At 53.3% G+C, this 23,313-nt stretch overlaps 1 protein-coding gene across 18 annotated transcripts in view; it reads left to right on the top strand.

Moving 5' to 3' along the window:
- ATP11A (ATPase phospholipid transporting 11A) overlaps positions 1–23,313 on the top strand; it is a 184,623-nt gene that overhangs the window by 129,164 nt on the left and 32,146 nt on the right. For all 18 annotated transcript variants that reach the window (XM_009005295.5, XM_009005346.5, XM_009005394.5 and 15 more), the window contains exons 13-18: positions 2,532–2,705; positions 4,231–4,394; positions 6,038–6,109; positions 7,618–7,691; positions 14,584–14,687; positions 20,634–20,815. In XM_009005295.5, coding sequence (XP_009003543.1) covers positions 2,532–2,705; positions 4,231–4,394; positions 6,038–6,109; positions 7,618–7,691; positions 14,584–14,687; positions 20,634–20,815 — 770 coding nt within the window. The remainder of the gene's footprint in view (positions 1–2,531; positions 2,706–4,230; positions 4,395–6,037; positions 6,110–7,617; positions 7,692–14,583; positions 14,688–20,633; positions 20,816–23,313) is intronic.

Below are 23,313 nucleotides of genomic sequence, written 5' to 3' on the forward strand. Positions count from 1 at the left end.
TGGGCAGGCCCAAGAGGCTGGTTCATCTGACTGCAGCTACGTGGGTGAACACCTGTGCCCCCCGTCTACCCGGACAAAAGCCCATGCCCCCCATTGCTGTGCCGTACGATGTACATAACTTCTTTTGTATGTGAGATGGAGATTCACCCACCACTCAAGTGTCTGTGTCCACAAAAAAAAACACCATCTCCCGTGGCGCTCTGGGCCACACACTGTGCACACCTTCTCTGTGTCCTGTGTACCACTGCCCACTTCTCAGATAAGAAACGGGGTCAGGAGCAGGCAGTGCCGCCTGAACACGAGTGCCTGGGAACACAAACCCGGCTCAGGCCGAGTTGAGCAGGCGGGCGTGCACTGCGGTGAGTGCCGTCTTGTTCTGAGAACTGAGGGTGTCGCAGTATTGACCAGCACTGAGCTTAGGGTTGGCTGTCTCACTACCAGAAAAGAACATTGCAGGCCAGGACCCCTGATGAACAAAGTTGAAAAAACCCTCAACCAAGCACTAGCAAACCAATTCAGTAGCACACAAAAGGGTCACACGCCACCTGTGGGATGCCAGCGTGGCTCCGTCCACATGCACAAATCAGTAAGTGTGGTGCATGAGGTCAGCAAAATGAAGGACAGACCATATGATTATCTGTGATGCAGAGCAGGCATTCGACAGATTTCAGCATCCTTTCGTGATAACGTGTCTCAACAAATTAGGTACAGAGGAGGGTTTCTCAACACGATACGGGCCATAAATGACAGACCCACAGTGGCGTCACACACAATGGAGAAACGTTGAAAGCCTTTCCTCTAAGATCAGAAGGAAGACAAGGCTGCCCCCATTCCCCCTTCTATTCAGCATAGCGCTGGGAGCTCTAGCCAGAGCACTGAGGCAAGAAAAAGCAATAAAAGGCATTCGTCTGGGAAAGGAAGAAGTGAAACCTTGTGATGACATAGGCTTCTATGTGGAAAGGCCTAAAGACTCCACCAAAAAACTTTCACAACTAATCAAGAAATGCATTAAATTTGCAGGATACAAAATCAACACCCAGAAGTCATAGCGATGCTATATTCCAAACAACAGACTATTTGAAAAGGAAATCAAACACCTTCCCAAGCTTGTTTAATCGTGACAAAGCGAACAGTCTTACCTCCGTTTGCTGAGGTAACAGAACTGACTGGATTTGTATCCAGGGGCTTTAAGCTTTTGTTTCCATGTTCTTAAAACTGGGATAACAACACAGTTGATATGTTCATCGCAGCCGAAGATTAAATGAGCCACTGCCTGGTGGCTGTCACTCCCTGAGTGCTCGGTAAAGGTCTGTTATCATCGCTTTTTATTATGTCATTTTCGTGGGTGCGGTTCCTAGAAAGATGCCACCTATTTAGGTATGGCTAAACAGGATGGTAAACCAAACTTCTTAACATGTGCTGTTTCATTCTCATCCATTTTACCCTTTTAAAAATGCTTTTTGAGACTGGCGTGGTGGCTGATGCCTGTAAACCCAGCACTTTGGGAGGTCTAGGCTGGTGGATCACTTCAGATCAGTAGTTCAAGACCACCCTAGCCAACAGGGCAAAACCCTGTCTCTACTAAAAATCCAAAATGTAGCTGGGTGTGGTAGCATGTGCCTGTAATTCTAGCTACTCAGGTGGCTGAGGTAGGAGAATCACTTGAACCCAGGAGCTGAAGGTTGCAGTGAGCTGAGATCACACCACTGCCCTCCAGCCTGGGTTCCATCTCAAAAAAATAAATAAGTAAAATAAAAATAAACATGCCTTTAGGATTGAAAAAGAGTTTATTCTAAGTTACATCAAAATCCTATATAAGAAGAGTACACAGGTTGAGTATCTGTTATCCAAAATGCTTGGGAAAGACGTGTCCCAGTGGGCGTGCCCGAACTCAGTCTCTAGATACTGCCTCTCGTTCAGAGGTCCCACCATCAGTTTTTCACGATAAACGTGTAACCTGTGAGCTTATCTAAAATCAGAGTTTAAGGCGGGTTGTATCTTTAACACACCACCGTTTTCTCTGAGATTTGCTTTGTTCTTACTTGTTTGAATTTTACCTTCTAAAGCTTCCGTGATATTGTGGGCTTTGACCTCCAAGACTTTGTCAAGTTCATCCTCTCCGTAGCCTCTGTTTTCCATTGTGGTTGTTAAATAAGATTCGGGACGACCCCCCTCACACTCTGTCTTCCCAAACAAATGGAGCCCTGGCTCCACCCGTGTCTCCGTCCCTGGGAATGTGACTGTGCACTCTGTTTTGCTCCCCACCCAGAGAAGGTGTCCCCAAGGCCTCTCCACCCATCCTCCGGAATGGCACCTGCCAACACTGCTGGGTCCTGTTGGATGCTGGGAAGGAGGATGGCTGGGAGCATAGCTCAGCTGTGAGATGATCTGTCTGGGGGGAAACCTGTAGAAATCCACGGCCTAGTAAAGTCACAGTGGGAGCTGGGGAAGACACACGGCAGCTGTGTGTCTGCGTCGGAGGCGCTCGGGTTGCTCTTGAAGTGTCCCGACTTGCTGTGCGCTGGCCGCAGGTGGAGTACATCTTCACAGACAAGACCGGCACCCTCACGGAGAACAACATGGAGTTCAAGGAGTGCTGCATCGAAGGCCACGTCTACGTGCCCCACGTCATCTGCAACGGGCAGGTCCTCCCAGACGCCTCAGGGATTGACATGATCGACTCGTCCCCCAGCGTCAGCGGGAGGGTAGGTTCAGCCCCCACACAGTCTGCCTGTGTGAGTGAGTGGGTGGGCGGCTGTGCATCCTGAGCCCACCCCCTTTCACTCGGGGGCCAAGAAAGTCCAAGTCCTCTCTGTGGACTGCAGTGGGAGGGAGGTCAGAAGGTGGGACATGTGGGAGTCCCATTAGATACTGGGGTGCTTGGTGATACTTGTGTTAGAATTGCTATGAAATCTATAGAAGCGGGGCAAACACGCATGCACCCAGACACCATGTGCACACACAGACACACCTGCACACACGCATGCACCCAGACACCATGTGCACACAGACACACCTGCACACACGCATGTACCTAGACACCATGTGCGCAGACACACCTGCACACATGCTCACACGCATGCACCCAGACACCATGTGCACACAGATACACCTGCACACACGCTCACACACATGCACCCAGATACCATGTGCACACAGATACACCTGCACACACGCTGACACACCTCACATGCATGCACCCAGACACCATGTGCGCAGACACACCTGCACAAACACTCACACGCAGACACACACACACTCTCACACATGGCCCGAGTGCTATGGCTCCAGATCTCAGCATCTCTGGGCAGGGTTGGAATCCCAGGCTGACACCATTCCTGAATTTCCCATTGTGGGGTGCAGAGCACTGTGGGGGAGCCAGGCAGCTGTGTTCCGTGGGTTGTGCAGTTGCACCTCTCCCCACCGAGGGCGCAGACCCTCTCTCACTGCGCCCCAGCTGGTGGCAGAAGAGTAACCACCATTTTATCACAAGGCTCAGGGCAGTGGGAGTGGGTGTGTCTGTGCCTGTGCCTGTTCCGAGGCTCCCGCCCCCATACCGTGGCGCTCCGCTGGGTACACGGAATGTGATGGAGCCCTTCCCAGAGCTTTGCCATGGTGCTTCCCAACCGTGGTTTCACATGAGAATCTGGAGTCTTGGAGCTCCCAAAGAATGCAGCGTGAAGCCAAGGGGAGAAAGCCGCACTTGGGGCAGCCTCGGGGATGTGGTCCCAGTCCGCTGTGGCCTTGAGTGCCTCACTTTACCTTCCTGAACTTCGATTCTGCAGCTGCAGGTGCAGGATAATAGCTCCCGCTTCGTAGGGGGTTTTAGGGTTGGTGTCAGTGTGTGAATTAACAGCAGGCACTCCATAGGTCACGTCTGGTCTAACACGCGCAGGCGCCGGGGTGGAGGCACAGCCAGGGTCCAGGGTGTTTGTGAACGTCTGTGTTCGCTGCACCGTGTGACTCAGTCTCCCTTCCTTCATGCTTAGTGGTTGCTTGTCATTTCTGAGTGCACTGGAAGCCATGCCTCTGTGGTTTCTAAAAGTATCACTGCTGAGTAACACACCCCCATTTCATGGCTGCCTTCACGGCTGCACTGAAAACCCCTCACCTCCCGCAAGCTGCCCTCACAGCTCCGGAGTTCCCTTGGGTTTTCGGTCTGCACCTGCTTCCCTCCATCTTCAGTGGATGCACCATGATTTGGGGGTTCTGGGAACTGCTTTTTCATAGGAGCGTGAGGAGCTGTTTTTCCGGGCCCTCTGTCTCTGCCACACGGTCCAGGTGAAAGACGATGACAACGTGGATGGCCCCAGGAAGTCGCCAGACGGGGGGAAATCCTGTGTGTACATCTCATCCTCACCCGATGAGGTGGCGCTGGTCGAAGGTGTCCAGAGGTGGGTCGCTGGCGAGGCCTGCCTGGGTCTCCTGATGTGACTCAACCCCACTGCAGTCCCACTCAGGGAGTTGCACCTGGAGGCATCCTCAGCCCCGCCCCGTGCCCTCCACACACACCCCAGGTTCTCTGGGTCCCATCCCTGCATGAGCCCCTCCCACCGTGATGAGCAATATCTAGTCCCCGGCGTGGGTCTTCATCTCTGTTTTCATGGGTGGCTTTTCCTCCTGAGGTCTGCAGTAAGTTAGAGGTCATTCCAGATAACCACAGGCTTCGAAATATGGAAACAATCCTTCTTCTAACACAAATCTCCCTCCTGCATCTCAGAAAACTGAAGCCCAGATAGCCAGCGGCCTTCCCAGAGCCAGCCTGGTGGGAGCAGAGCGGGGCAGGTGCAGGGCCTCTCACCACCCACCCTTTAAGCAAACACTTGGAAAAATACTTTAAATGTTATTGATATGTGGTCTAATTTCAAGTCAGGAAAGCCCTTTTCAAATCTACCCAGCTCATGGCTTCTGTAACACTAAACCTCCCCTCCCCAAAAGTGACAAAGGGACAGATTATCACTGCCTTCAGGGACCAAGCGTGGTGAGAGTGACATGTTTGCGCTTCTCATCCATCACAGCCCACAGCGCACAGCCCACGGCCCATGGCCCACAGCCCACGGCCCCATGTTTGTTGCTGCTGAGCTCATGCATGTGTTTCCTCATGCAATGTGAATAGCAGCACAGACATGTAAACAGTGTCACTGGGGCGCTTCATTCCGTGTGTGAACCCACAGGAGCATAGGGGAGGCTCCTTGGAGCTGGGGTTCTCTCTTCTGGGAAAACAAGAGCCCGGGAATGCCACCACATTCATCCCAGGTGTCAGAAGTCAGGGCAGCTGCCCCCACCCCCCACCTCCCCCAGGTGTCAGAACTCAGGGCAGCTGTCCCCCCACCCCCCACTTCCCCCAGGGGTCAGAACTCAGGGCAGCTGCCCGCGCCCTCCCACACCTTTGAGACTCCTCCCTGCCCAGAAGCTTTTCCTCCAGCTGCAGCTGCCACCTGAGCTGGCCAGAGGCTTCCACTCCCGTTCCTCAGGTGCCACTTAGCTTACGGCCGCTGCTGCGCTAAGAAGCACATCTGTCTCCCCGGTCTCTGCTGGCTGCCACATCCCGAAGCCATGCTCTTGCCTCTGCTGTCCCAGCAGCTCCCACAAGGCCCTGAAGGCCTGCACTGGGCCTCGGTTCCCCATCGGTGACTCCAGGGGCTTGGTCTAGGGGTAGCAGCCTCCCAGGGACCTGCTCCCTTTGCCCTTGGGGGTGTTTCCTGCTCAATCACAACAACAAAGCCCACTAATCAATGAGCAGGGAGCAGCCACCACTCTCTTCTGGAGAACAGTTAATACCAACAAGAATGTGCCTCACCGTGGCGTGCTGGGGACGGCTGGGTCGGGGAGAAACGCTGCTACTCCCAGAAGATTTCTCGAGATGGTGACTAAGTTCATTATGATCATATCCCAACTTTATAATGCAGTTCATAGTCTGTTTAACAAAATATTTCTTTTCTGAAAAGAATGTTTTACCAAAATGTGAAGCAGATACTCTGCGAAAGAGGAACATCAGACTCTCAGACTCACCCTGAGCCTTGCCCTCTCATTGCAGACTTGGCTTTACATACCTGAGGCTAAAGGACAATTACATGGAGATCCTGAACAGGGACAACGACGTGGAAAGGTACATGCACCCGCCCTCAGGTGTGAAGGGACTGGAGAGTGAAGAAGTGTCGTTACACGGTTCGGCTTTTCGGGGAAAAGACAGATTTTCTATGTTCTCACACAATTCGCTCCCTCTCCTTCCCAGTGACAGCGCAGAATGTTCTGGAGAAGGGCTGGGGTGCAGCCGCAGGGCCGCTTCCCCTGGAGGGTTTCCCTGGAGATGTAACCTGGAGTTGAGTGAAGAGAAGGTCACCGGCAAATGCGTTTTGGGTTAACCCTAAAGTGAGGTTTTGCGCAGGATGTTTCAGGCGTCTAGTGTGTTCTGACCTGTCCCGGCCCCTCCGCCTCCACGAGGGAAGGGAGCGGCAGCCGCCCCGGGATGGCCGTGAGTCCCGCGGGGAGGACCCTGGCTTGCATGCTGGGAGCACGGCCTCCTGTGGAACACAGTTTGCACAGTTGCGCTTTTCAATGGCCCGTTTGATGCTGGATTGTTTTACTTTTCATGTCTTTAAAACCCTTCCCGTTTTTAGGGACTGTCTCTGTCTCAGACAGTCCCTATACCTGAGACAAGGGACCCCTCTTGAGATCTACTCAGGAGAGTGGGTGGTGGTGCCTCCTTTATCAGTAAAGCATGAATGTGCAGTCACGGCTCCAGCAAAGACGCAAGATCTGGTGGTGCCAGACTCAGAACGCCTGGATTTTAAAATTCCATTCTTAGGGAAAGTTAACTCCCGGTGGAAGGGAAAGGACAGACCCCTTGATTCTGCAGCGGCTCCTGGACCCTCTGCTGGCACCAGCTGCGCCTTCCTCACAGTGCCCTAGGCTTCCTGGGGGCCACGACTCACTGCTGTTGAGGCTCCAGATTTGCAGCCGTGGAGGCGGTGAGGTCATGGCCAAGATGAGAGCCCCCGTCAGGGCTCTCTGCCAAGGGACCCCTGGCTCCGAACTGTGCTGGCACCATGGCTTCCCACTGAGTCCGAGGCCCTTAGGAGGCTAAGGGGCAGCAGCGGGGGCTGCTGAGCACTTCTGATGCCCCAGACGCCACACAGATTTTACGAGTCTTCCGATAGCAGGACAGCACCACCCAGAGCATCAGTGTCCTTTGCCTTTTCTGTGGTTTTTATCTCTTAGGGCAACCCTGGCTCATTGGCAGAGATCCAAGCTCTGACACAATTTTGAGTCTCTGTTCAGCAGCATTTAGGGATGGAGGTGGAGCATAGGAAACGCAGCCTGCGTGGCAGAATCTGAGCCCGTTACCTGGATTGGGTGGGGATGTGGTGAGGAGCCAGTGCTACAGGTGCCACAGGGTCCAGACTTGTCCCGCCGGGGGCACCTGCCGCGTCCTTCAAATCCAGTCCTCTCCAGGGTGTCCGTGTGAGGCCACTCCTCATCCAGCGGCCCTCAGTGTGTCCCCCGAGGAAGGGCCAGGTCTGCCCCCATCATTCTGCCAAGGAAGTTCCATAGCTGCCAAACGGAATTGCGTGAGGACCCACGAGGACCGTGTGACCGTCTGCATTTCTCTTTCAGGTTTGAATTGCTAGAAATTTTGAGTTTTGACTCAGTAAGAAGGAGAATGAGCGTCATTGTGAAATCTGCTGAAGGTGAAATTCCTTTTTCTCTTGATTTATTAAACTGTATGTGGCGATGGTGTTTTATTCTGATGACTGAATTCAATAGGAGCTTTAAGGATTTAGAGTTTAAGAATGATTTGTTTATTTTTTTAAGTATGGATAAACCCTAATATTTTATTTTTAAAAAGTGAAACATTTTGAAATGCTGAGGAGGGAGCCGTGGGCTCAGCACCCAGCCCCTTTCCCTGTCTCTTCTAGTGTTGAGCTGGGGCCACTTGACTGCTGAAAATGGCTGAACTCCCTTTATGAGTGTTCCCCTGCCCATCCCCCGCCGCCTTTCTCCCTGCTGAATTAAATGACATAAATATGTTTTTAACCATTTTCAAGGAAAAGGTAATGTGGGTTTGCAAATATATTCGTAATAATGTCCAAAATTGCAAAGTGAGCTTTGTTGATTGGCAGTTGTGGTAACCGTGTGTCGGCTTGTGCTCCGGAGCGCTGGGATGAGCAGTGGCGGGTGTGGTCAGAGCCCTGTAGCCGCTGTGATTTTCTGGCTGACCCGCACAGTGGGCACTCTCCTGGTCCCCCTAGTGATCTGTGGCTGTCCCTGGCCCGGACAGTTCCCGCTCCAGGCCGGGTGGACGCATCTGTGGTCCCCTGACCTCCCTGCTCCAAGCTCTCCCAGGCACTGTGCGTCCCTGTGCACAGATGGACAACCTCGTCTCTTCCCACCCTCACTAGGTCACACACGGCACCTGGCACAGGCTGTGAGTCACTGAACCCTGCAGCCCCTCAGCGTCCTGCCGACCGTGCCGAGGCTCAAAGGTGCAGGCCCCCTGGCTATTTGTCCTGGACCGGCAGGGCCCATGGGCTCCATCTGCAGGGGCCCCTTTTCACAGCCATCACTTCCTAAGAGCACCCACCCACTGGCGCTCAGCTTCTCCCAATGTCCCCTCTGAGGCTGTCACCCACCTTCACTGCCAGGCTGTCCCCAAGTGTCCCCTGAGGGCACACTGACAGCCCCTCACCCACCCCACCGTGGTGTCGATCCCCGTGCCTGCTGTGGGCTTCCCCATAGGAAGGGCCTTTCACTTATCTGTCCTTCCCATGGAAAGCTCAGGAAGCCTCTTGCAGCCTCAGCCGAACAGCCGTGTGCAGGCTGTCGCACCGTGGCAGGGCTGTCCATCCATCTGTGGCCGCTGGCAGCCTGCACGTATCCCAAACGCAGAACCCACACTTTTCAGGGCACCACGCTCATGTCACACCACTCTCTGCCGAGTGCTCCTGAATCCTGTGCCATTCGGGGCACTCCATGCAGTCTGGGAGTGGGGCTTTATCAAGAGATGTGGGAGCTCACTCCATGGTTTCCTGAAACCAGACACCCCCAGGCTGTGTTTAACTCTTCAGAAGGATGCCTGGCAACAACCAAACAGCCACTCGCAGAACCAGACAGAGTCCAGGCTGCAGAGCCTCATGCCAGCGTTTCCCCAAGACGTGCTGAGTTTCATTGTAACACAGAATAGACAGAGCAGGGCCTTCCTCAGTGCCAGGGGCACCTTTCAGACCAGGACCACGGCGCCTCACTTTCTCTCTACGACCCAGAAGGAGCTGCAGGGGAACTCAGTGTGACTCTCGGTGGCACCCTGTGAGTCATGGCAGCTCCGGGGTGGGTGGGCAGCAGCCTCAGGTGGGTGCCGTGGCTGCCCTAGGGCGCAGCCGCCACCTCCCATTGGTTCCCTAGACACAGTCCCACTGCAAGCCAGCGTCACCTCTGAGACAGGCCATTGAATGCAGATGAGTCCAGGCTCCACACTGAGACATCGCTGACTGTCGTGGAACAAGGAACAATCTGTGTAAATGTTGCCGGGACTTCCGGGAAGAGCTTCTGACGACCAGGCCATGGGATCAGCAGGACGAGGTCTGAGAACAGGTTCAGATGTGCAAGACTGCTGTGTGCAGGAGGCCCTTCCCCCAGCTGGGACGAGGCGCGGTCCTGAGAGTCTCAGCCACTTGGAGTTATCTGGGATCAGCACGTCCTGGGTGGGAAGTTCCTGGTGTATCTCGTCATGTGGTCTTCCCTATAGAAGTCCAATCTAGCTGTTGAGCCATGGCTAGAACATGCTGCCCATGACCTGCAGTTTGACCACAGTGCCCAGGAAGGCGAACGTCAGCCACCCCGGAGCTGCCCCTGCCACACGCTCACAAAGGGTCTTCCCTGCGTCCCAAATGCCCAGGACCTCAGGGCTCACATGGTGGGCTGTGCTGCAGAACTCTTGTAAATAACTCCCGTTACCATCAAAAGCCTGAAGAGCTGCCAGATCACACGAAGAATCAAGGTTGGAGGCATTTGCGCCATGAGAATCTCCCCATCCACACAGGGTGCCTCTGGACCTCCTAGGGCCTCTCCAAGGAACTGTGAGCTTGCACAGGAGACTGTCCTGCTGTCTGAAGCCAGGTGCTGCCTCAGCTACTTTTAAGAGATGTTTGAATAGTTAATTAACAAGCTACTCTCTGAGTAGTGATCATCCCAGGAGAGGCGCACTAATTACACTGGAATTCTGCCTTCTGGGCTGAGAGACCCTGTGGCCACCTCACAGCAGCTCACAGCTCACACCTCACAGCTCACACCTCACAGCTCACACCTCACCGCTCACAGCTCGCAGCTCACACCTCACCGCTTACCCCTCACCGCTCACAGCTCACACCTCACAGCTCACACCTCACAGCTCACCGCTCAGCCCTCACAGCTCACCCCTCACAGCTCACAGCTTACTCCTCACACCTCACAGCTCAACCCTCACAGCTCAGCCCTCACAGCTCACACCTCACAGCTCACAGCTCACAGCTCACACCTCACCCCTCACAGCTCACACCTCACAGCTCACACTTCACAGCTCACAGCTCACACCTTACAGCTCACAGCTCAGCCCTCACACCTCACAGCTCACAGCTCACCCCTCACAGCTCACACCTCATGCCTCACAGCTCACAGCTCAGCCCTCACAGCTCACAGCTCACACCTCAAACCTCACAGCTCACACCTCACAGCTCACAGATCATACCTCACACCTCACAGCTCAGCTCACACCTCACAGCTCACACCTCACTGCTCACACTTCACTGCTCACAGCTCACACCTCACAGCTCACCCCTCACACCTCACACCTTACACCTCACTGCTCACAACTCACCCCTCACACCTCACAGCTCACAGCTCACTCCTCACAGCTCACACCTCACTGCTCACACCTTACACCTCACTGCTCACACCTCACAGCTCACACCTCACAGCTTACACCTCACTTCTCACAGCTCACATCTCACAGCTCACACCTCACACCTCACAGCTTACACCTCACTTCTCACAGCTCACATTCTCACAGCTCACACCTCACACCTCACAGCTCACACATCACTTCTCACAGCTCACATCTCACAGCTCACCCCTCACACCTCACACCTCACTGCTCACACCTCACAGCTCACACATCACACCTCACCGCTCACAGCTCATACCTCACACCTCACAGCTCACAGCTCACCGCTTGTGTTTTCTCCTGGGCTCAGCCCTGCAGGGCATGCAGCCACTGGAGCCCTATATCACCATCATGGGGCCCAGCAGCCCCAGTAGGGGCCAGCTATGACTTCAGTAAGACCCCCTTTCAGATGTCTGTATCTCAATCCTGTGCTTTCCCGGGATTCTTCACCACGGAATCTTCAGAAAGGACTTGGGAAGTCACAGGCCACTCGGTGGCATCAGGCATTCCGTTTGAAGGGAGACATGAAGTCTTTCTCTTTGGGGCATCCTGCACCCAAGGTAAGATGTACACAGTGTACAGAAGGCCGACTTGGAAAGAAGAAAGAGAGGGCACAAAAGCATTATTCATCCATACAAAAGAAAAGCAAGCAGAAGGGATGAAACAGAAGAAGGAGAGTCCCGACTGTGCCCGCTCCTGGAGCTCCTGGAGCCGCTTCCTTGACGCCCTGTTTTCCAGCTGTTTCGGGCACATTTGCTGTCATGCCTGGCTTTCTGTGTCCTTGAGCTCGTGTGTGAGACACAGCAAGAGACCTCCCGCCATGAGCTCAAACTGTGGTTCTGTAGCCCTTTCCCTTCTCCAGATGGCACTAAGCCCTTCTTGGTCCTGGAGGGGACAGGCCACCAACCACGGCCGCACCTGGGATGCAGCCACCCGCCTTGGGGACCGGACCCTGTGCGTTCGGTCACGGCACCAGTGTGCGCACAGCTCTGCGTTAGGAACCACGTGCTTAGTTGTGAAACTGGAAGAGCAGGTGCCAACATGGCCTTCTGATGCTCTGTCCTCTGAGTATGTTTATTCCAAGGCTATTCCTGACCAAGTCTTCAGGCTGCAGGTGTTCTGTGTCTTACAGCGGAATGCACAAGCTGAGACAGTGGGAAAGTTAAGCCATTCACACACCGTTAGCATGAGCCGTGAGCGATGAAACATGAATTTTCTAGTAAAAAATGTGTGGTTCAAGAATGCGTCATTATGTCGTCTGCACTGCAGTTCTCTCTTTAAACTGCATCTGATGACAAGACAGCACTGGCCGGAAGCCGCAGGAGTCGGGAAAGGATTCCGACATCGGCTGGGCGGCTTCACCCCCAGGCCTTGCTTTTCTGTGCTGAGCAACTGAGACTCTGTGGTCACCCCTGTGCAGTTCTGCAGGGGTCCTCAGGGTCCAACTCCCAGTGTCAGCCTGCTCCCTCTCCTGTCCCCACCATCCCCACCTGCCCACTCTCCGTCCCCTCCAGCCTCAGCCTCCCTCCTCTCCCATGCCCTCCAACCTCAGCCTCCTCCCTCTCCCATGCCCTCCAGCCTCAGCCTCCCCCCCTCCCACGCCCTCCAGCCTCAGCCTCCCCCATCCCATGCCCTCCAACCTCAGCCTCCCCCCCCACGCCCTCCAGCCTCAGCCTCCCCCCCATGCCCTCCAAACTCAACCTCCCCCCATCCCACGCCCACCAACCTCAGCCTCCCCCCATGCCCTCCAGCCTCAGCCTCCCACCTCCCATGCCCTCCAGCCTCAGCCTCCCCCCGTCCTATGCCCTCCAGCCTCAGCCTCCCCCCTCCCATGCCTCCAGCCTCAGCTCTCTCCTCTCCCATGCCCTCCAGCCTCAGCCTCCCCCCTCTCCCATGCCTCCAGCCTCAGCTCCCTCCTCTCCCATGCCCTCCAGCCTCAGCCTCCCCCCTCTTCCATGCCTCCAGCCTCAGCCTCCCCCCTCTCCCATGCCTCCAGCCTCAGCTCCCTCCTCTCCCATGCCTTCCCGCCTTTGCTTGGTGCTGGCTTGCTCTGGGTATTGGCCACACCGTGTCACCCTCTCTGGTTGCAGGTTGGCAGGTACCTCGGCCACACGAGTGTTGGTGTAGCCATGTTCCCACTGCTCCCCTGTTGGTGCCTCAGGAGTGAGTGCTCCTGGGATCTGGGAAGGAAGGCAAGGTGGGCCCCTGATCCTACTCCCAAGTCCTTGTCCAAGCTCCAGGCCTTGGATCTGGGTCATCAGCACAGGAGCATCCCCTCCCCACGTCCCTCCCACCACACACCCTGTGTGTGTGTGTGTGTGTGTGTGTGTGTGTGTGTCAGGGGCTGTATGTGGGGGATAGAGGGCTCTGTGTGTGTGTCGGGGACTCTGTGTGTATGTGTGTGTGTCAGGGGCTGTATGTGGGGGATAGAGGGCTCTGTGTGTGTGTCGGGGACTCTGTGTGTGTGTGTGTGTGTCAGGGGCTGTATGTGGGGGATAGAGGGCTCTGTGTGTGTGTCGGGGACTGTGTGTGTGTGTGTGTATGTGTGTGTGTCAGGGGCTGTATGTGGGGGATAGAAGGCTCTGTGTGTGTGTCAGGGACTGTGTGTGTGTGTGTCAGGGGCTGTATGTGGGGGATAGAGGGCTCTGTGTGTGTCAGGGACTCTGTGTGTGTGTGTCGGGCTCTGTGTGTCAGGGACTCTGTGTGTGTGTGTCAGGGGCTGTATGTGGGGGATAGAGGGCTCTGTGTGTGTCAGGGACTGTGTGTGTGTGTGTGTGTGTGTCGGGCTCTGTGTGGGGGGATAGAGGGCTCTGTGTGTCAGAGACTCTGTGTGTGTGTGTGTGTCGGGCTCTGTGTGTGGGGGGATAGAGGGCTGTGTGTGTTGGGGCTCTGTCAGGGGCTCTGTGTATGTGTGTGGGGGGGTGTGTAGAGGGCTCTGTGTGTGTGTGTGTGTGGGTAGAAGGCTCTGTGTGTGTGTGTCAGGGACTCGGGGGGTGTGTGTGTGCATGCACGTGTGTGTGTGTGTGTGTGTGTGTTGGGGGCTCTGTGGGGGGGGGCAGGTCAAATCGCTGCAGAACTGTGGTGGCCTTTGCTGCGTTCCTGGGCGCCTGGAAGAGAAACTCGCTTTATCTGAGGCCTGAAGACGCTGCATTCACAGCACAAGTCCGTCCACAGCAACGGCAACCTTACTGGAGACGTGGGGAAAATGAGGCAAACAGCATTTCCCTTGACTCTTCCAAGTGCCAGGGGTGGCCTGGCTGCCTTGCTCTGCATGAGGACACACGACTTTCTGAAGGGGATTTGTGTCCACCTTCCAGCATTTCAGGAACAGTGACCCCCCTGGGTCACCCAGCCCCCATCCCAAGAGTGTTTTATCCTCTTTCGTGTCTTTCCCAGAGAAAAAGCAGAGTCCCGGAGCCAAGTTCTTTTCCTGGTTCCTGACTTTCCTGCGAGATTCTAGGGTTGTAGGAATAAAATGAGTCTTTGGAGGTAACCTGTAGTTTTCATTTTTTCCTGACTGGAACATGTTAACTAGTCCATTAAAATCTAAAAAGTTCTCCGCACTGCTTTCCCTTTTTATGTGTATTTTATTAATAGCATAATTTAAAAAATGATCTAGTCTTCCTCATATTGGGATTAAACTGCTTGTTTTTCTCATTTTGTAGGAGACATTTATCTGTTTTGCAAAGGAGCAGATTCTTCTATATTCCCCCGAGTGATAGAAGGCAAAGTTGACCAGATACGAGCCAGAGTGGAGCGGAATGCTGTGGTGAGAGCAGGTGGAGGGGGGAGGCAGGTGGCAGCAGTGGTGAGAGCAGGTGGGGGGAGGGTGTGGCAGCTGTGGTGAGAGCAGGTGGAGGGGGGAGGACCTGGCAGCAGGCGTGAGAGCAGGTGGGGGGAGGGTGTGGCAGCTGTGGTGAGAGCAGGTGGAGGGGGGAGGACCTGGCAGCAGGCGTGAGAGCAGGTGGGGGGAGGGTGTGGCAGCTGTGGTGAGAGCAGGTGGAGGGGGGAGGACCTGGCAGCGGGCGTGAGAGCAGGTGTGGGGAGGGTGTGGCAGCAGTGGTAAGTGTGGGTGGGGGGTAGGGAGAGGCCCTCTCAGTGGTGGTGAGATCCTGGCTGGTGAGTGCCTCAAATTGGTGGTGAGAGCAGGTGGGGGAAGGCCTGGCAGCGGTGCTGTGAGCAGGCTGGCACTGCAGTGGTGAGAGCGGGTGGGGGAGGGCCTGGCAGCAGTGCTGTGAGCAGGCTGGCACTGCAGTGGTGAGAGCAGGTGGGGGGAGGGCCTGGCAGCAGTGCTGTGAGCAGGCTGGCACTGCAGTGGTGAGAGCAGGTGGGGGGAGGGCCTGGCAGCGGTGCTGTGAGCGGGCTGGCACTGCAGTGGTGAGAGCGGGCTAGGGGGGGCCTGGCAGCGGTGCTGTGAGCGGGCTGGCACTGCAGTGGTGAGAGCGGGCTGGGGGGGCCTGGCAGCGAAGTGGTGAGAGCGGCTGGGGGGGGCCTGGCAGCGGTGCTGTGAGCGGGCTGGCACTGCAGTGGTGAGAGCGGGCTAGGGGGGGCCTGGCAGTGGTGCTGTGAGTGGGCTGGCACTGCAGTGGTGAGAGCAGGTGGGGGGAGGGCCTGGCAGCGGTGCTGTGAGCGGGCTGGCACTGCAGTGGTGAGAGCAGGTGGGGGGAGGGCCTGGCAGCGGTGCTGTGAGCGGGCTGGCACTGCAGTGGTGAGAGCAGGCTAGGGAGGGCCTGGCAGCAGTGCTGTGAGCGGGCTGGCACTGCAGTGGTGAGAGCGGGCTATGGGGCACCTGGCAGTGCTCACCTCCCCAGTAGTCAGGAAGGAATTCCACATTCCACAAATCCCCTGCCAGTAATGTCCTGTCGTATCCCCTGGGGAATGTTCAGAAATCTGCTGGGCCAGAGGCAGGCAGAATGGGCACCTCTGCAGACTCTGCCCCAGGGCCTCCTGTACCCAGCCAGGCACAGGCCTCTCCTCCATGGCCTTGCACAGGGCTTTATTTTGGGGTGGGGGTAGGTTGGTTGCTTGGTGTTTTGGGGAGTCAGAATTATAAGCACATTTGAGGTTATCGTATTGGAGAAAAAGGTCTTTGTCTTGACCTTTTTTAGTAATTTGCTTCAAAACAAATCAGGCTTTCATTTTCTGTTGTGACGTCACCTGTTCGCGTTTCTTTCCCCATCTGGGTCTCAGGCCTGCACGACAAGCTTCCTTCCATGACTTCTTAAATAGCACTGCCCAGCGGTGAGATTTAGTAGGAATTTTAGGTTGGGCTTTTTCATTCCTACAGAAAACGCCACTGGGGGCCAGGTACCCTTGCTCATGCTTGAGATTCCAGCACTTTGGGGGACTGAGGCTGAAGGATCACTTGAGGCCAGAAGTTTGAGACCAGCCTGGGAAACATAGCAAGACCCTGTCTCTACAAAAAAATACAAAAAGAAAGGGAGGATAATGGAAGGATGGCTTGAGCACAGAAGTTTAAAGCAGCAGTGAACCATGATGGCACCACTACACTCTACCACGGGCACCTGAGTGAGAAAGGGAGGGAGGGCAGGAGGGAGGAGCCACTCAGATGTTGATAGGGATTTCATTTAATCAGCAGATCACTTTGGGTAGTGTCACCTTAACAACATTAAGTCTTCCAATCCATGAACATAGGATCTCTTCCCATTTATTTAGGTCTTTTTATAATTTCTTTCAGCAAACTTCAGTATTTTTCAGACTTGAGTATTTCACCTCCTTGGCTAAATTTGTTCCTAAGTATTTTACTCTTGTTGATGCTATTATGAGTGCAATTTTTGGAATTTCATGTTGTTCATTGGTAGTATATGCCACTAGTTCTTGTGTGTTGACTTTGTACCCTGCGTCTTTGCTGAATTCAGTTAGCTCTGATGGTTTGGCGGTGGGGGCACATTCTTCATGGTCTTCTAGATGTAGCATCATGCCTTCTGCAAATAGAGAAGCCTTAGAAAGGCGGCATTTCTAATGTAGAAACTTTCTCTTTGCAGCCCTATCCTCTGACTAGAACTTCTAATACTGTGTTGAATACAAGTGGCAGAAGCAGGCATCCCTTTCTTGGCACTGATCCTAGGGAAAAGTCAGTCTTCCACCATTGAGGGTGATGTTAGCTATAGGCTTTCTCTCTTTCTCTTTCTTTCTTTCTTTCGTTCGTTCGTTCTTTCTTTTTTTCTTTCTTTCTTTCTTTCTTTCTTTCTTTCTTTCTTTCTCTTTCTCTTTCTTTCTCTCTCTCTTTCTTCTTTCTTTCTTTCTTGTTTCACTCTTGTTACCCAGGCTGGAATGCAATGGCATGATCTCAGCTCACTGCAACCTCTGCCTTCTGGGTTCAAGCAGTTCTCTTGCTTCAGCCTCCCAAGTAGCTGTGATTACAGTCACATGCCACCATGCCTGGCTGATATTTGTATTTTTAGTAGAGGTGGGGTTTTACCATGTTGGCCAGGCTGGTCTTAAATTCCTGACCTAAGGTGATCCACCCACCTCCCAAACCTCTGGGATTGCAGGCCTGAGCCGTGCCTGACTAGGTTATGGTTTTCATTTCATTAAGGAGGTTTCTTCTCTCCCCAGCTTGTTAAGTGGTTTTATTGCCAAAAGGTGCTGGATTTTTTTCAAATGCCTTTTCTGCATCAGTTGGGGTGATCATGTGGGATTTCCCCCTTCTGTTAATGTCATGTATTGCTCACTTTTGCATTCCTGGAATAAACCCCACCTGGTCGTGGTGTGTGATCCTTTCTGTGTGCCATTGGATTCAGTGTGCTAGCATTTTGTTGAGGGTATTTGCATCTACCTTTCTAAGGGATACTGTTCTGCAGTTTTCTTGTCTGGCTTTATGTGCTGTGTCCAGGGTTTTTGTGGTACTTAGCAAGAGGAATAGAGAAAAGTGTATCTTTTTTCTTTTCTTTTTTTTGAGACTGAGTCTTTCTGTTGCCCAGGCTGGAGTGCAGTGGCGTGATCTTGGCTCACTGCAGCCTCCACCTGCTGGGTTCAAACAATTCTCCTGCCTCAGCCTCTCGAGTAGCTGCAACTATAGGTGTGCACCACAATACCCAGATAATTTTTGTATTTTTAGTAGAGATGGGATTTCACCATGTTAGCCAGGATGGTCTCGATCTCCTGACCTCGTGATCCACCTGCCTCAGTCTCCCAAAGTGCTGGGATTACAGGCACGAAAATTGTTTCTACTCCGTGTTACCACAAGAGAAAGTCCTTGATCTACTTTTAAAATAGTAACATACTTATTTCCAAAAGCTTCTGCTTATCATTCACAGCCACCGAAGTTCTAGGGCCACTCTGGGTTATTATCCTTTAAAACCATGTTCTTGTCATGCAGTTTTCCTGGCTTCAGACTGAAGCCAGAAAACATACAATGAAACCCACCTTGTCTATTTTACTGCCTCTGAGGAAAAGTCGGAGAATTCATTTTGCAATTCACATTTGTGTCTCTAGTCTGTAACCTGATCGACAGGTACACAAAGGTCTAATTTCACCACTTCTTTACTCAGCAAAAAGTTACTGTGTTTTGGCTGTGCACTAGGGATTCAGTGATAAAGTGACACTGCACCCACGGCCAGAGAACTCAGCGCCTGACAATAGAGCAAACCCACCAGCAGAAAGCTGCAGGGTCGTGTGCTCAGCAGGAGGCGAGGCTGGGGCGGCTGGGCAGTGTCCGCTCAGTGCTGCTTTCCCCTGGGACGGGTCCCTTGGCTTCTCACTTGTTCTTCTTGACTGGGAACCAGTATCTACAGGATGAGGAGGAAGGATTTCCGAAAGGTCCCTGGAGAACGGGACTCAGGCACACACAGACCCTCCCACTTCTTCGACACCCCTTTTCCCTTCTGGCTTTTTCAAGTTCAAGGGCCAGGAGAGTCACTGACCCAGTGGCAATTCTGTCCTTCACGTGAATTAAGAGGTCTGAGAACTGGTGATGAATGTAAGCCTTCCCTGAGAACTAGGAGACACTTCATCTCATACGATGAAATGCATTATTTTTCACTCTTAAAAACCGGTATTCTCCCAGATTGTGAAATGATAATTTGGGAGAATTATGGTTCTTTTACTATTATCAGTAGGGCTGGGGCTGAAGGAGCAGGGAAAATGGAAGGGAACACCCTAGATCATCAGCTGAACCTTGTGACAGTCAGGCTTAGCAGCCTCGACTGATGGGGTGAAGAGATTCATCTGTAAACCACCCTGTGTGGCTGCTGCAGCCTCTGCCCCACTTCCTGTGTCTTGCTGGTGGCAGCTGCATTTTTTCTATACGGTGACCTCCGGAATCAGGATCACAGTCAGGAGCTTGTGATTCTTAACTGGCCACCAGTGATTTTGATAAGTAACCTGGCAGTTTTCCTTCATTGTGAAAGAACAAGCTACCTCACATACTTCCCACATAAAACATGTTTCTTTAGAAACATCACTTGATATTACCCATGAAATTATAAATGATTTTCCTTAAAAGAAGGTTACATTTAACTCTGCATTTGTCAAAATGAAGGAGCAAAGTTTACCTTCTGGTAGATGGTCCTAGTTTCTATTGTTTGTTTCTAGGCTTTCTAGTCTGAAAATGCTGCGATCCATGATGCTTCTTTCTGTCTCACATGGACTTGAATAATTCACTTGTTCATAAGTTAGTCCTTGTGAGAGTTGGTTGTGCTCGCTCTTCCTTCCTTCCTTCCTCCCTCCCTCCCTCCCTTCCTTCTTTCCTTCCTCCCTCCCTCCCTCCCTTCCTTCTTTCCTTCCTCCCTCCCTCCCTCCCTCCTTCCTTCCTCCCTTCCTCCCTCCCTCCCTCCTTCTTCCTTCCTTCCTTCCTTCCTCCCTCCCTCCCTCCTTCCTCCCTCCCTCCCTCCCTCCTTACCTCCTTCCTTCCTTCCTCCCTCCCTCTCTCCCTCCTTCCCTCCCTCCCTCCCTTCCTTCTTTCCTTCCTTCCTTCCTCCCTCCCTCCCTCCTTCGTTCCTCCCTTCCTCCTTCCCTCCCTTCTTCTTTCCTTCCTTTCTTCCTTCCTTCCTCCCTCCTTCCTCCCTTCCTCCCTCCCTCCCTCCTTCCTTCCTCCCTCCTTCCTCCCTTCCTTCCTCCCTCCCTCCTCCCTTCCTCCCTCCCTCCTCCCTTCCTCCCTCCCTCCTTCCTCCCTTCCTCCCTCCTCCCTTCCTCCCTCCCTCCCTCCATCCCTTCTTCCTTCCTCCCTTCCTCCCTCCTTCCTTACCTTCCTCCCTCCCTTCTTCCTTCCTTCCTACCTTCCTTCCTCCCTCCCTCCTTCCTTCCTCCCTCCCTCCTTCCTTCCTCCCTCCCTCCTTCCTTCCCTCCCTCCTTTCCTTCTTCCCTCCCTCCCTTCTTCCTTCCTTCCTTCCTTCTTCCCTCCCTCCCTTCCTTCCTCCCTCCCTCCCTCCCACTCTCCCTTCCCTCCCTTCCTCCTTCCTTCCTTCCTTCTTCCCTCCCTCCCTCCCTCCCTCCTTCCCCCCTTCCTTCCTTCTTCCCTTCTTCCCTTCTTCCCTCCCTCCCTCCCACTCTCCCTTCCCTCCCCCCCTCCCTCCCTCCCTCCTTCCTTCCTTCCTTCCTTTCTTTCTTTCTTTTTTCTTTTCCTTAGTATCATACGTTTTGAAAGGGTTGTAATTCTTGGGTAGGTCATTCTAATTAGCAAGAAGGCCGTGGAGCCTCATATTTCACTGAGTGACACCTTGAATTCGTGTCAACACTGCATCGTCTTCTGCAGGAGGGGCTCCGGACTCTGTGCGTGGCCTATAAAAGGCTGATCCCAGAAGAGTATGAAGGCATCTGCCAACTGCTGCAGGCTGCCAAGGTGGCCCTTCAGGATCGGGAGAGAAAGTTAGCAGACGCGTATGAGCAGATCGAGAAGGATCTCATTCTGCTTGGTGCTACGGCCGTTGAGGACCGGTAAAGTAATCGCACGCGCCCTGTCCTGAGAGACGAGCAGTGCGCTGGCAGCCCGGGCTGCGTGAGGACAAGGGGACGGGGGAGGCAACTGCACAGCTGACAGCATGTTTCTGCTCAGGGAGAGGCTAGGCGTCTTGCTGCATGCTCGAGTCCTGTCAGGAAGGTCGTGCCTGGGGGGTATTTTGTTGTCGATGAATAAGTCTGCTGAAACCACTTTCCCAGGAAGTTCTGAAAATAGCTTGTTCCTGTCATCTTATGAACAGGCAAGATAGAGGGGCTTTTAAAAATTGTTGTTGTTGTTTTTTTAAAGGGATAGCATCTTGCAGTGTTGCCCAGGCTCAGTTCAGTGGCACGATCACAACTCACTGCAGCCTCAGACTCCTGGGCTCAAGCTGTCCTCCCTTCTCAGCCTCCTGAGTAGCTGGAACTTCAAGCACGTACCACCATGCCTCGTTAATTTTTTCTACTTTTTGAAGAGATAGGATCTGACTGTGTTGCCCAGGCTGGTCTCAAACTCCTGGCCTCGAGCGGTGCTCCCACCTCAGCCTCTGAAAGTGCTGGAATCGCAGGTGTGAGCATCATGGAGGCTGTACCTCCTCTTTAGGGTGGAATCAGTCGCTGACTCTGCTCCTAAACTTCGTTGCTAGTTTTTTCCAAATGCTGATAGTACTTCTTAGATCATTACCTACTCACTATATTTATCATTACCTGAAAAACTTAAAATAATGAAGTGGAAAATCACAAAACCTAATCAGCATCATAACTGGTAAAATACCAATTACGGAGGTTCAGGCAGCTCTAAGGCAAGAGCCGCCAGTGCGCCCCCGCTCCGCAGTTGGGATGAGCGTTGTGTGAGGCCAAGACCCCAAGAAGCGTCTTCTGGTCCACATGGTGCCTTCTCGGCAGAGTGAAAGGCATGGATTTCAGTCGTCTGTAGGAATGGAGAAGAGAAAGAAAAAGGCCCCCATTTGTGAGAATAAAGCAGAAGCTTCAGGGAGTTTGCGGGGAGTTTATGTCCTAGAAGAGGTGAAAGCATAAAGTTTAAAAGTGTTTAAGATCCATTTCGGTCCAAAACTTAAATCCTCATCACTAACCTGCATTTTCTGAGTGCGTTTAGCAAACATTCCTGGGTTCTTGATCCGAATGGAGCATTAGGCAGAGCAGGAGGTTTAGATTTGGTGGTTTTGTGTTTGTTTTGTTAGAGGAAGCACACGGAGCACTGTGTAAAGAACACCGTTGCACATAGACAGGCTCTAGAGCGCAGGGCCGTGGCCGCCGAGCGGCTTTGTAGCTGATGCCGCTGGGAGCGGGGGGCCTTGCTCTGCTGGTCAGCCACTCGCCTCGCCTGCGGTCTGTCCAGGAGAAGGGGGTGTCCATAGGACGGTCTTTGCCAGGGGAGCAGCTGGGTCAATCTTTACAGGCTGTGGTGGAGGAGCCTGGGATGCCTTGGGCAGAGCAGATGGGATGGAGACCCCGGGGTGGGGGCAGGTTGACTCCACTGGATGGGAATGTGGAAAAGTGGAGAGTTAAGGCCTGGTGGGGGACGGGGGCCTGGTGGCTTTGCAGTGATGACGCTTGCTTCCAAATCAAAATCTCCAGTCAGCAAGTGGGAAACCTCTGAGCCTCAGCTTCCTTTTGAATAGAATTCTAGGGCCAGGCCTGGTGGAGCACGCCTGTAACCCCAGCCCTCTGGGACGCTGATGCAGGAGAATTGACTAAGGCCAGGATTTTGAGGCCAGCCTGGGCAACATAGTGAGATCCCACCTCTCACATTTTTTTAATTGTTCAGGTGTGGTAGGAGGCACCTCTTGTCCCAGCTACTTGGGATGCTGAGGAGGGAGGATTGCTTGAGCCCAGGAGTTGGAGGCTGCAGTGAGCTGAGGTCGTACCACTATACTCCAGCCTGGGCAGCATAAGAAGGCATGCATGCTCCCTCTCTCTCCATATATTTATGTTATATATGTACACACACACACATGAAATTAGAGGCATGTTTTCCATCTCTGGAATACCATGATTGTCTGATCTTGAGACTTGTGGCTAGGAGTTCTTCCCAGAGCCTAACCAGATCATTCCAGTTAGAATTTAAAGCCTTTCTTTTCATACATTATAGAAATAGGGCAAGTTACTTCACACGAAAGTAGAGTCTAAAACCTAGAGAAAATGTAGACCCCCAAATGAGGCAAGCATGGTTTTGACACCAGATCTTTCAAGGAGAGGGACGTGACCTGTCTGTTTACCCGCAGATACCTGCTGTAGTGTCTGCAGGCTTTGGGTTTTCCATGTGTAAAATGGATGTGACGCCAGCGTCCTTACTGGTGACCTCGTGGTAAGGACGAAAGAGCACACACAGGAAGTGTCACACAGGCCTGGCACATAGTAAGCCCGTGATGCGTGTTAGCTAGCCATAGAATCACTATAGTATTATCAGTATTTTATATTATGTAGAGGTACCTAGACCCAAGCGTGTTCTAAGCGAAAACTTTGAACAGTTTATA

This window comes from Callithrix jacchus, chromosome 1 (genome assembly GCF_049354715.1).
Source record: "Callithrix jacchus isolate 240 chromosome 1, calJac240_pri, whole genome shotgun sequence".
NCBI lineage: Eukaryota > Metazoa > Chordata > Mammalia > Primates > Cebidae > Callithrix > Callithrix jacchus.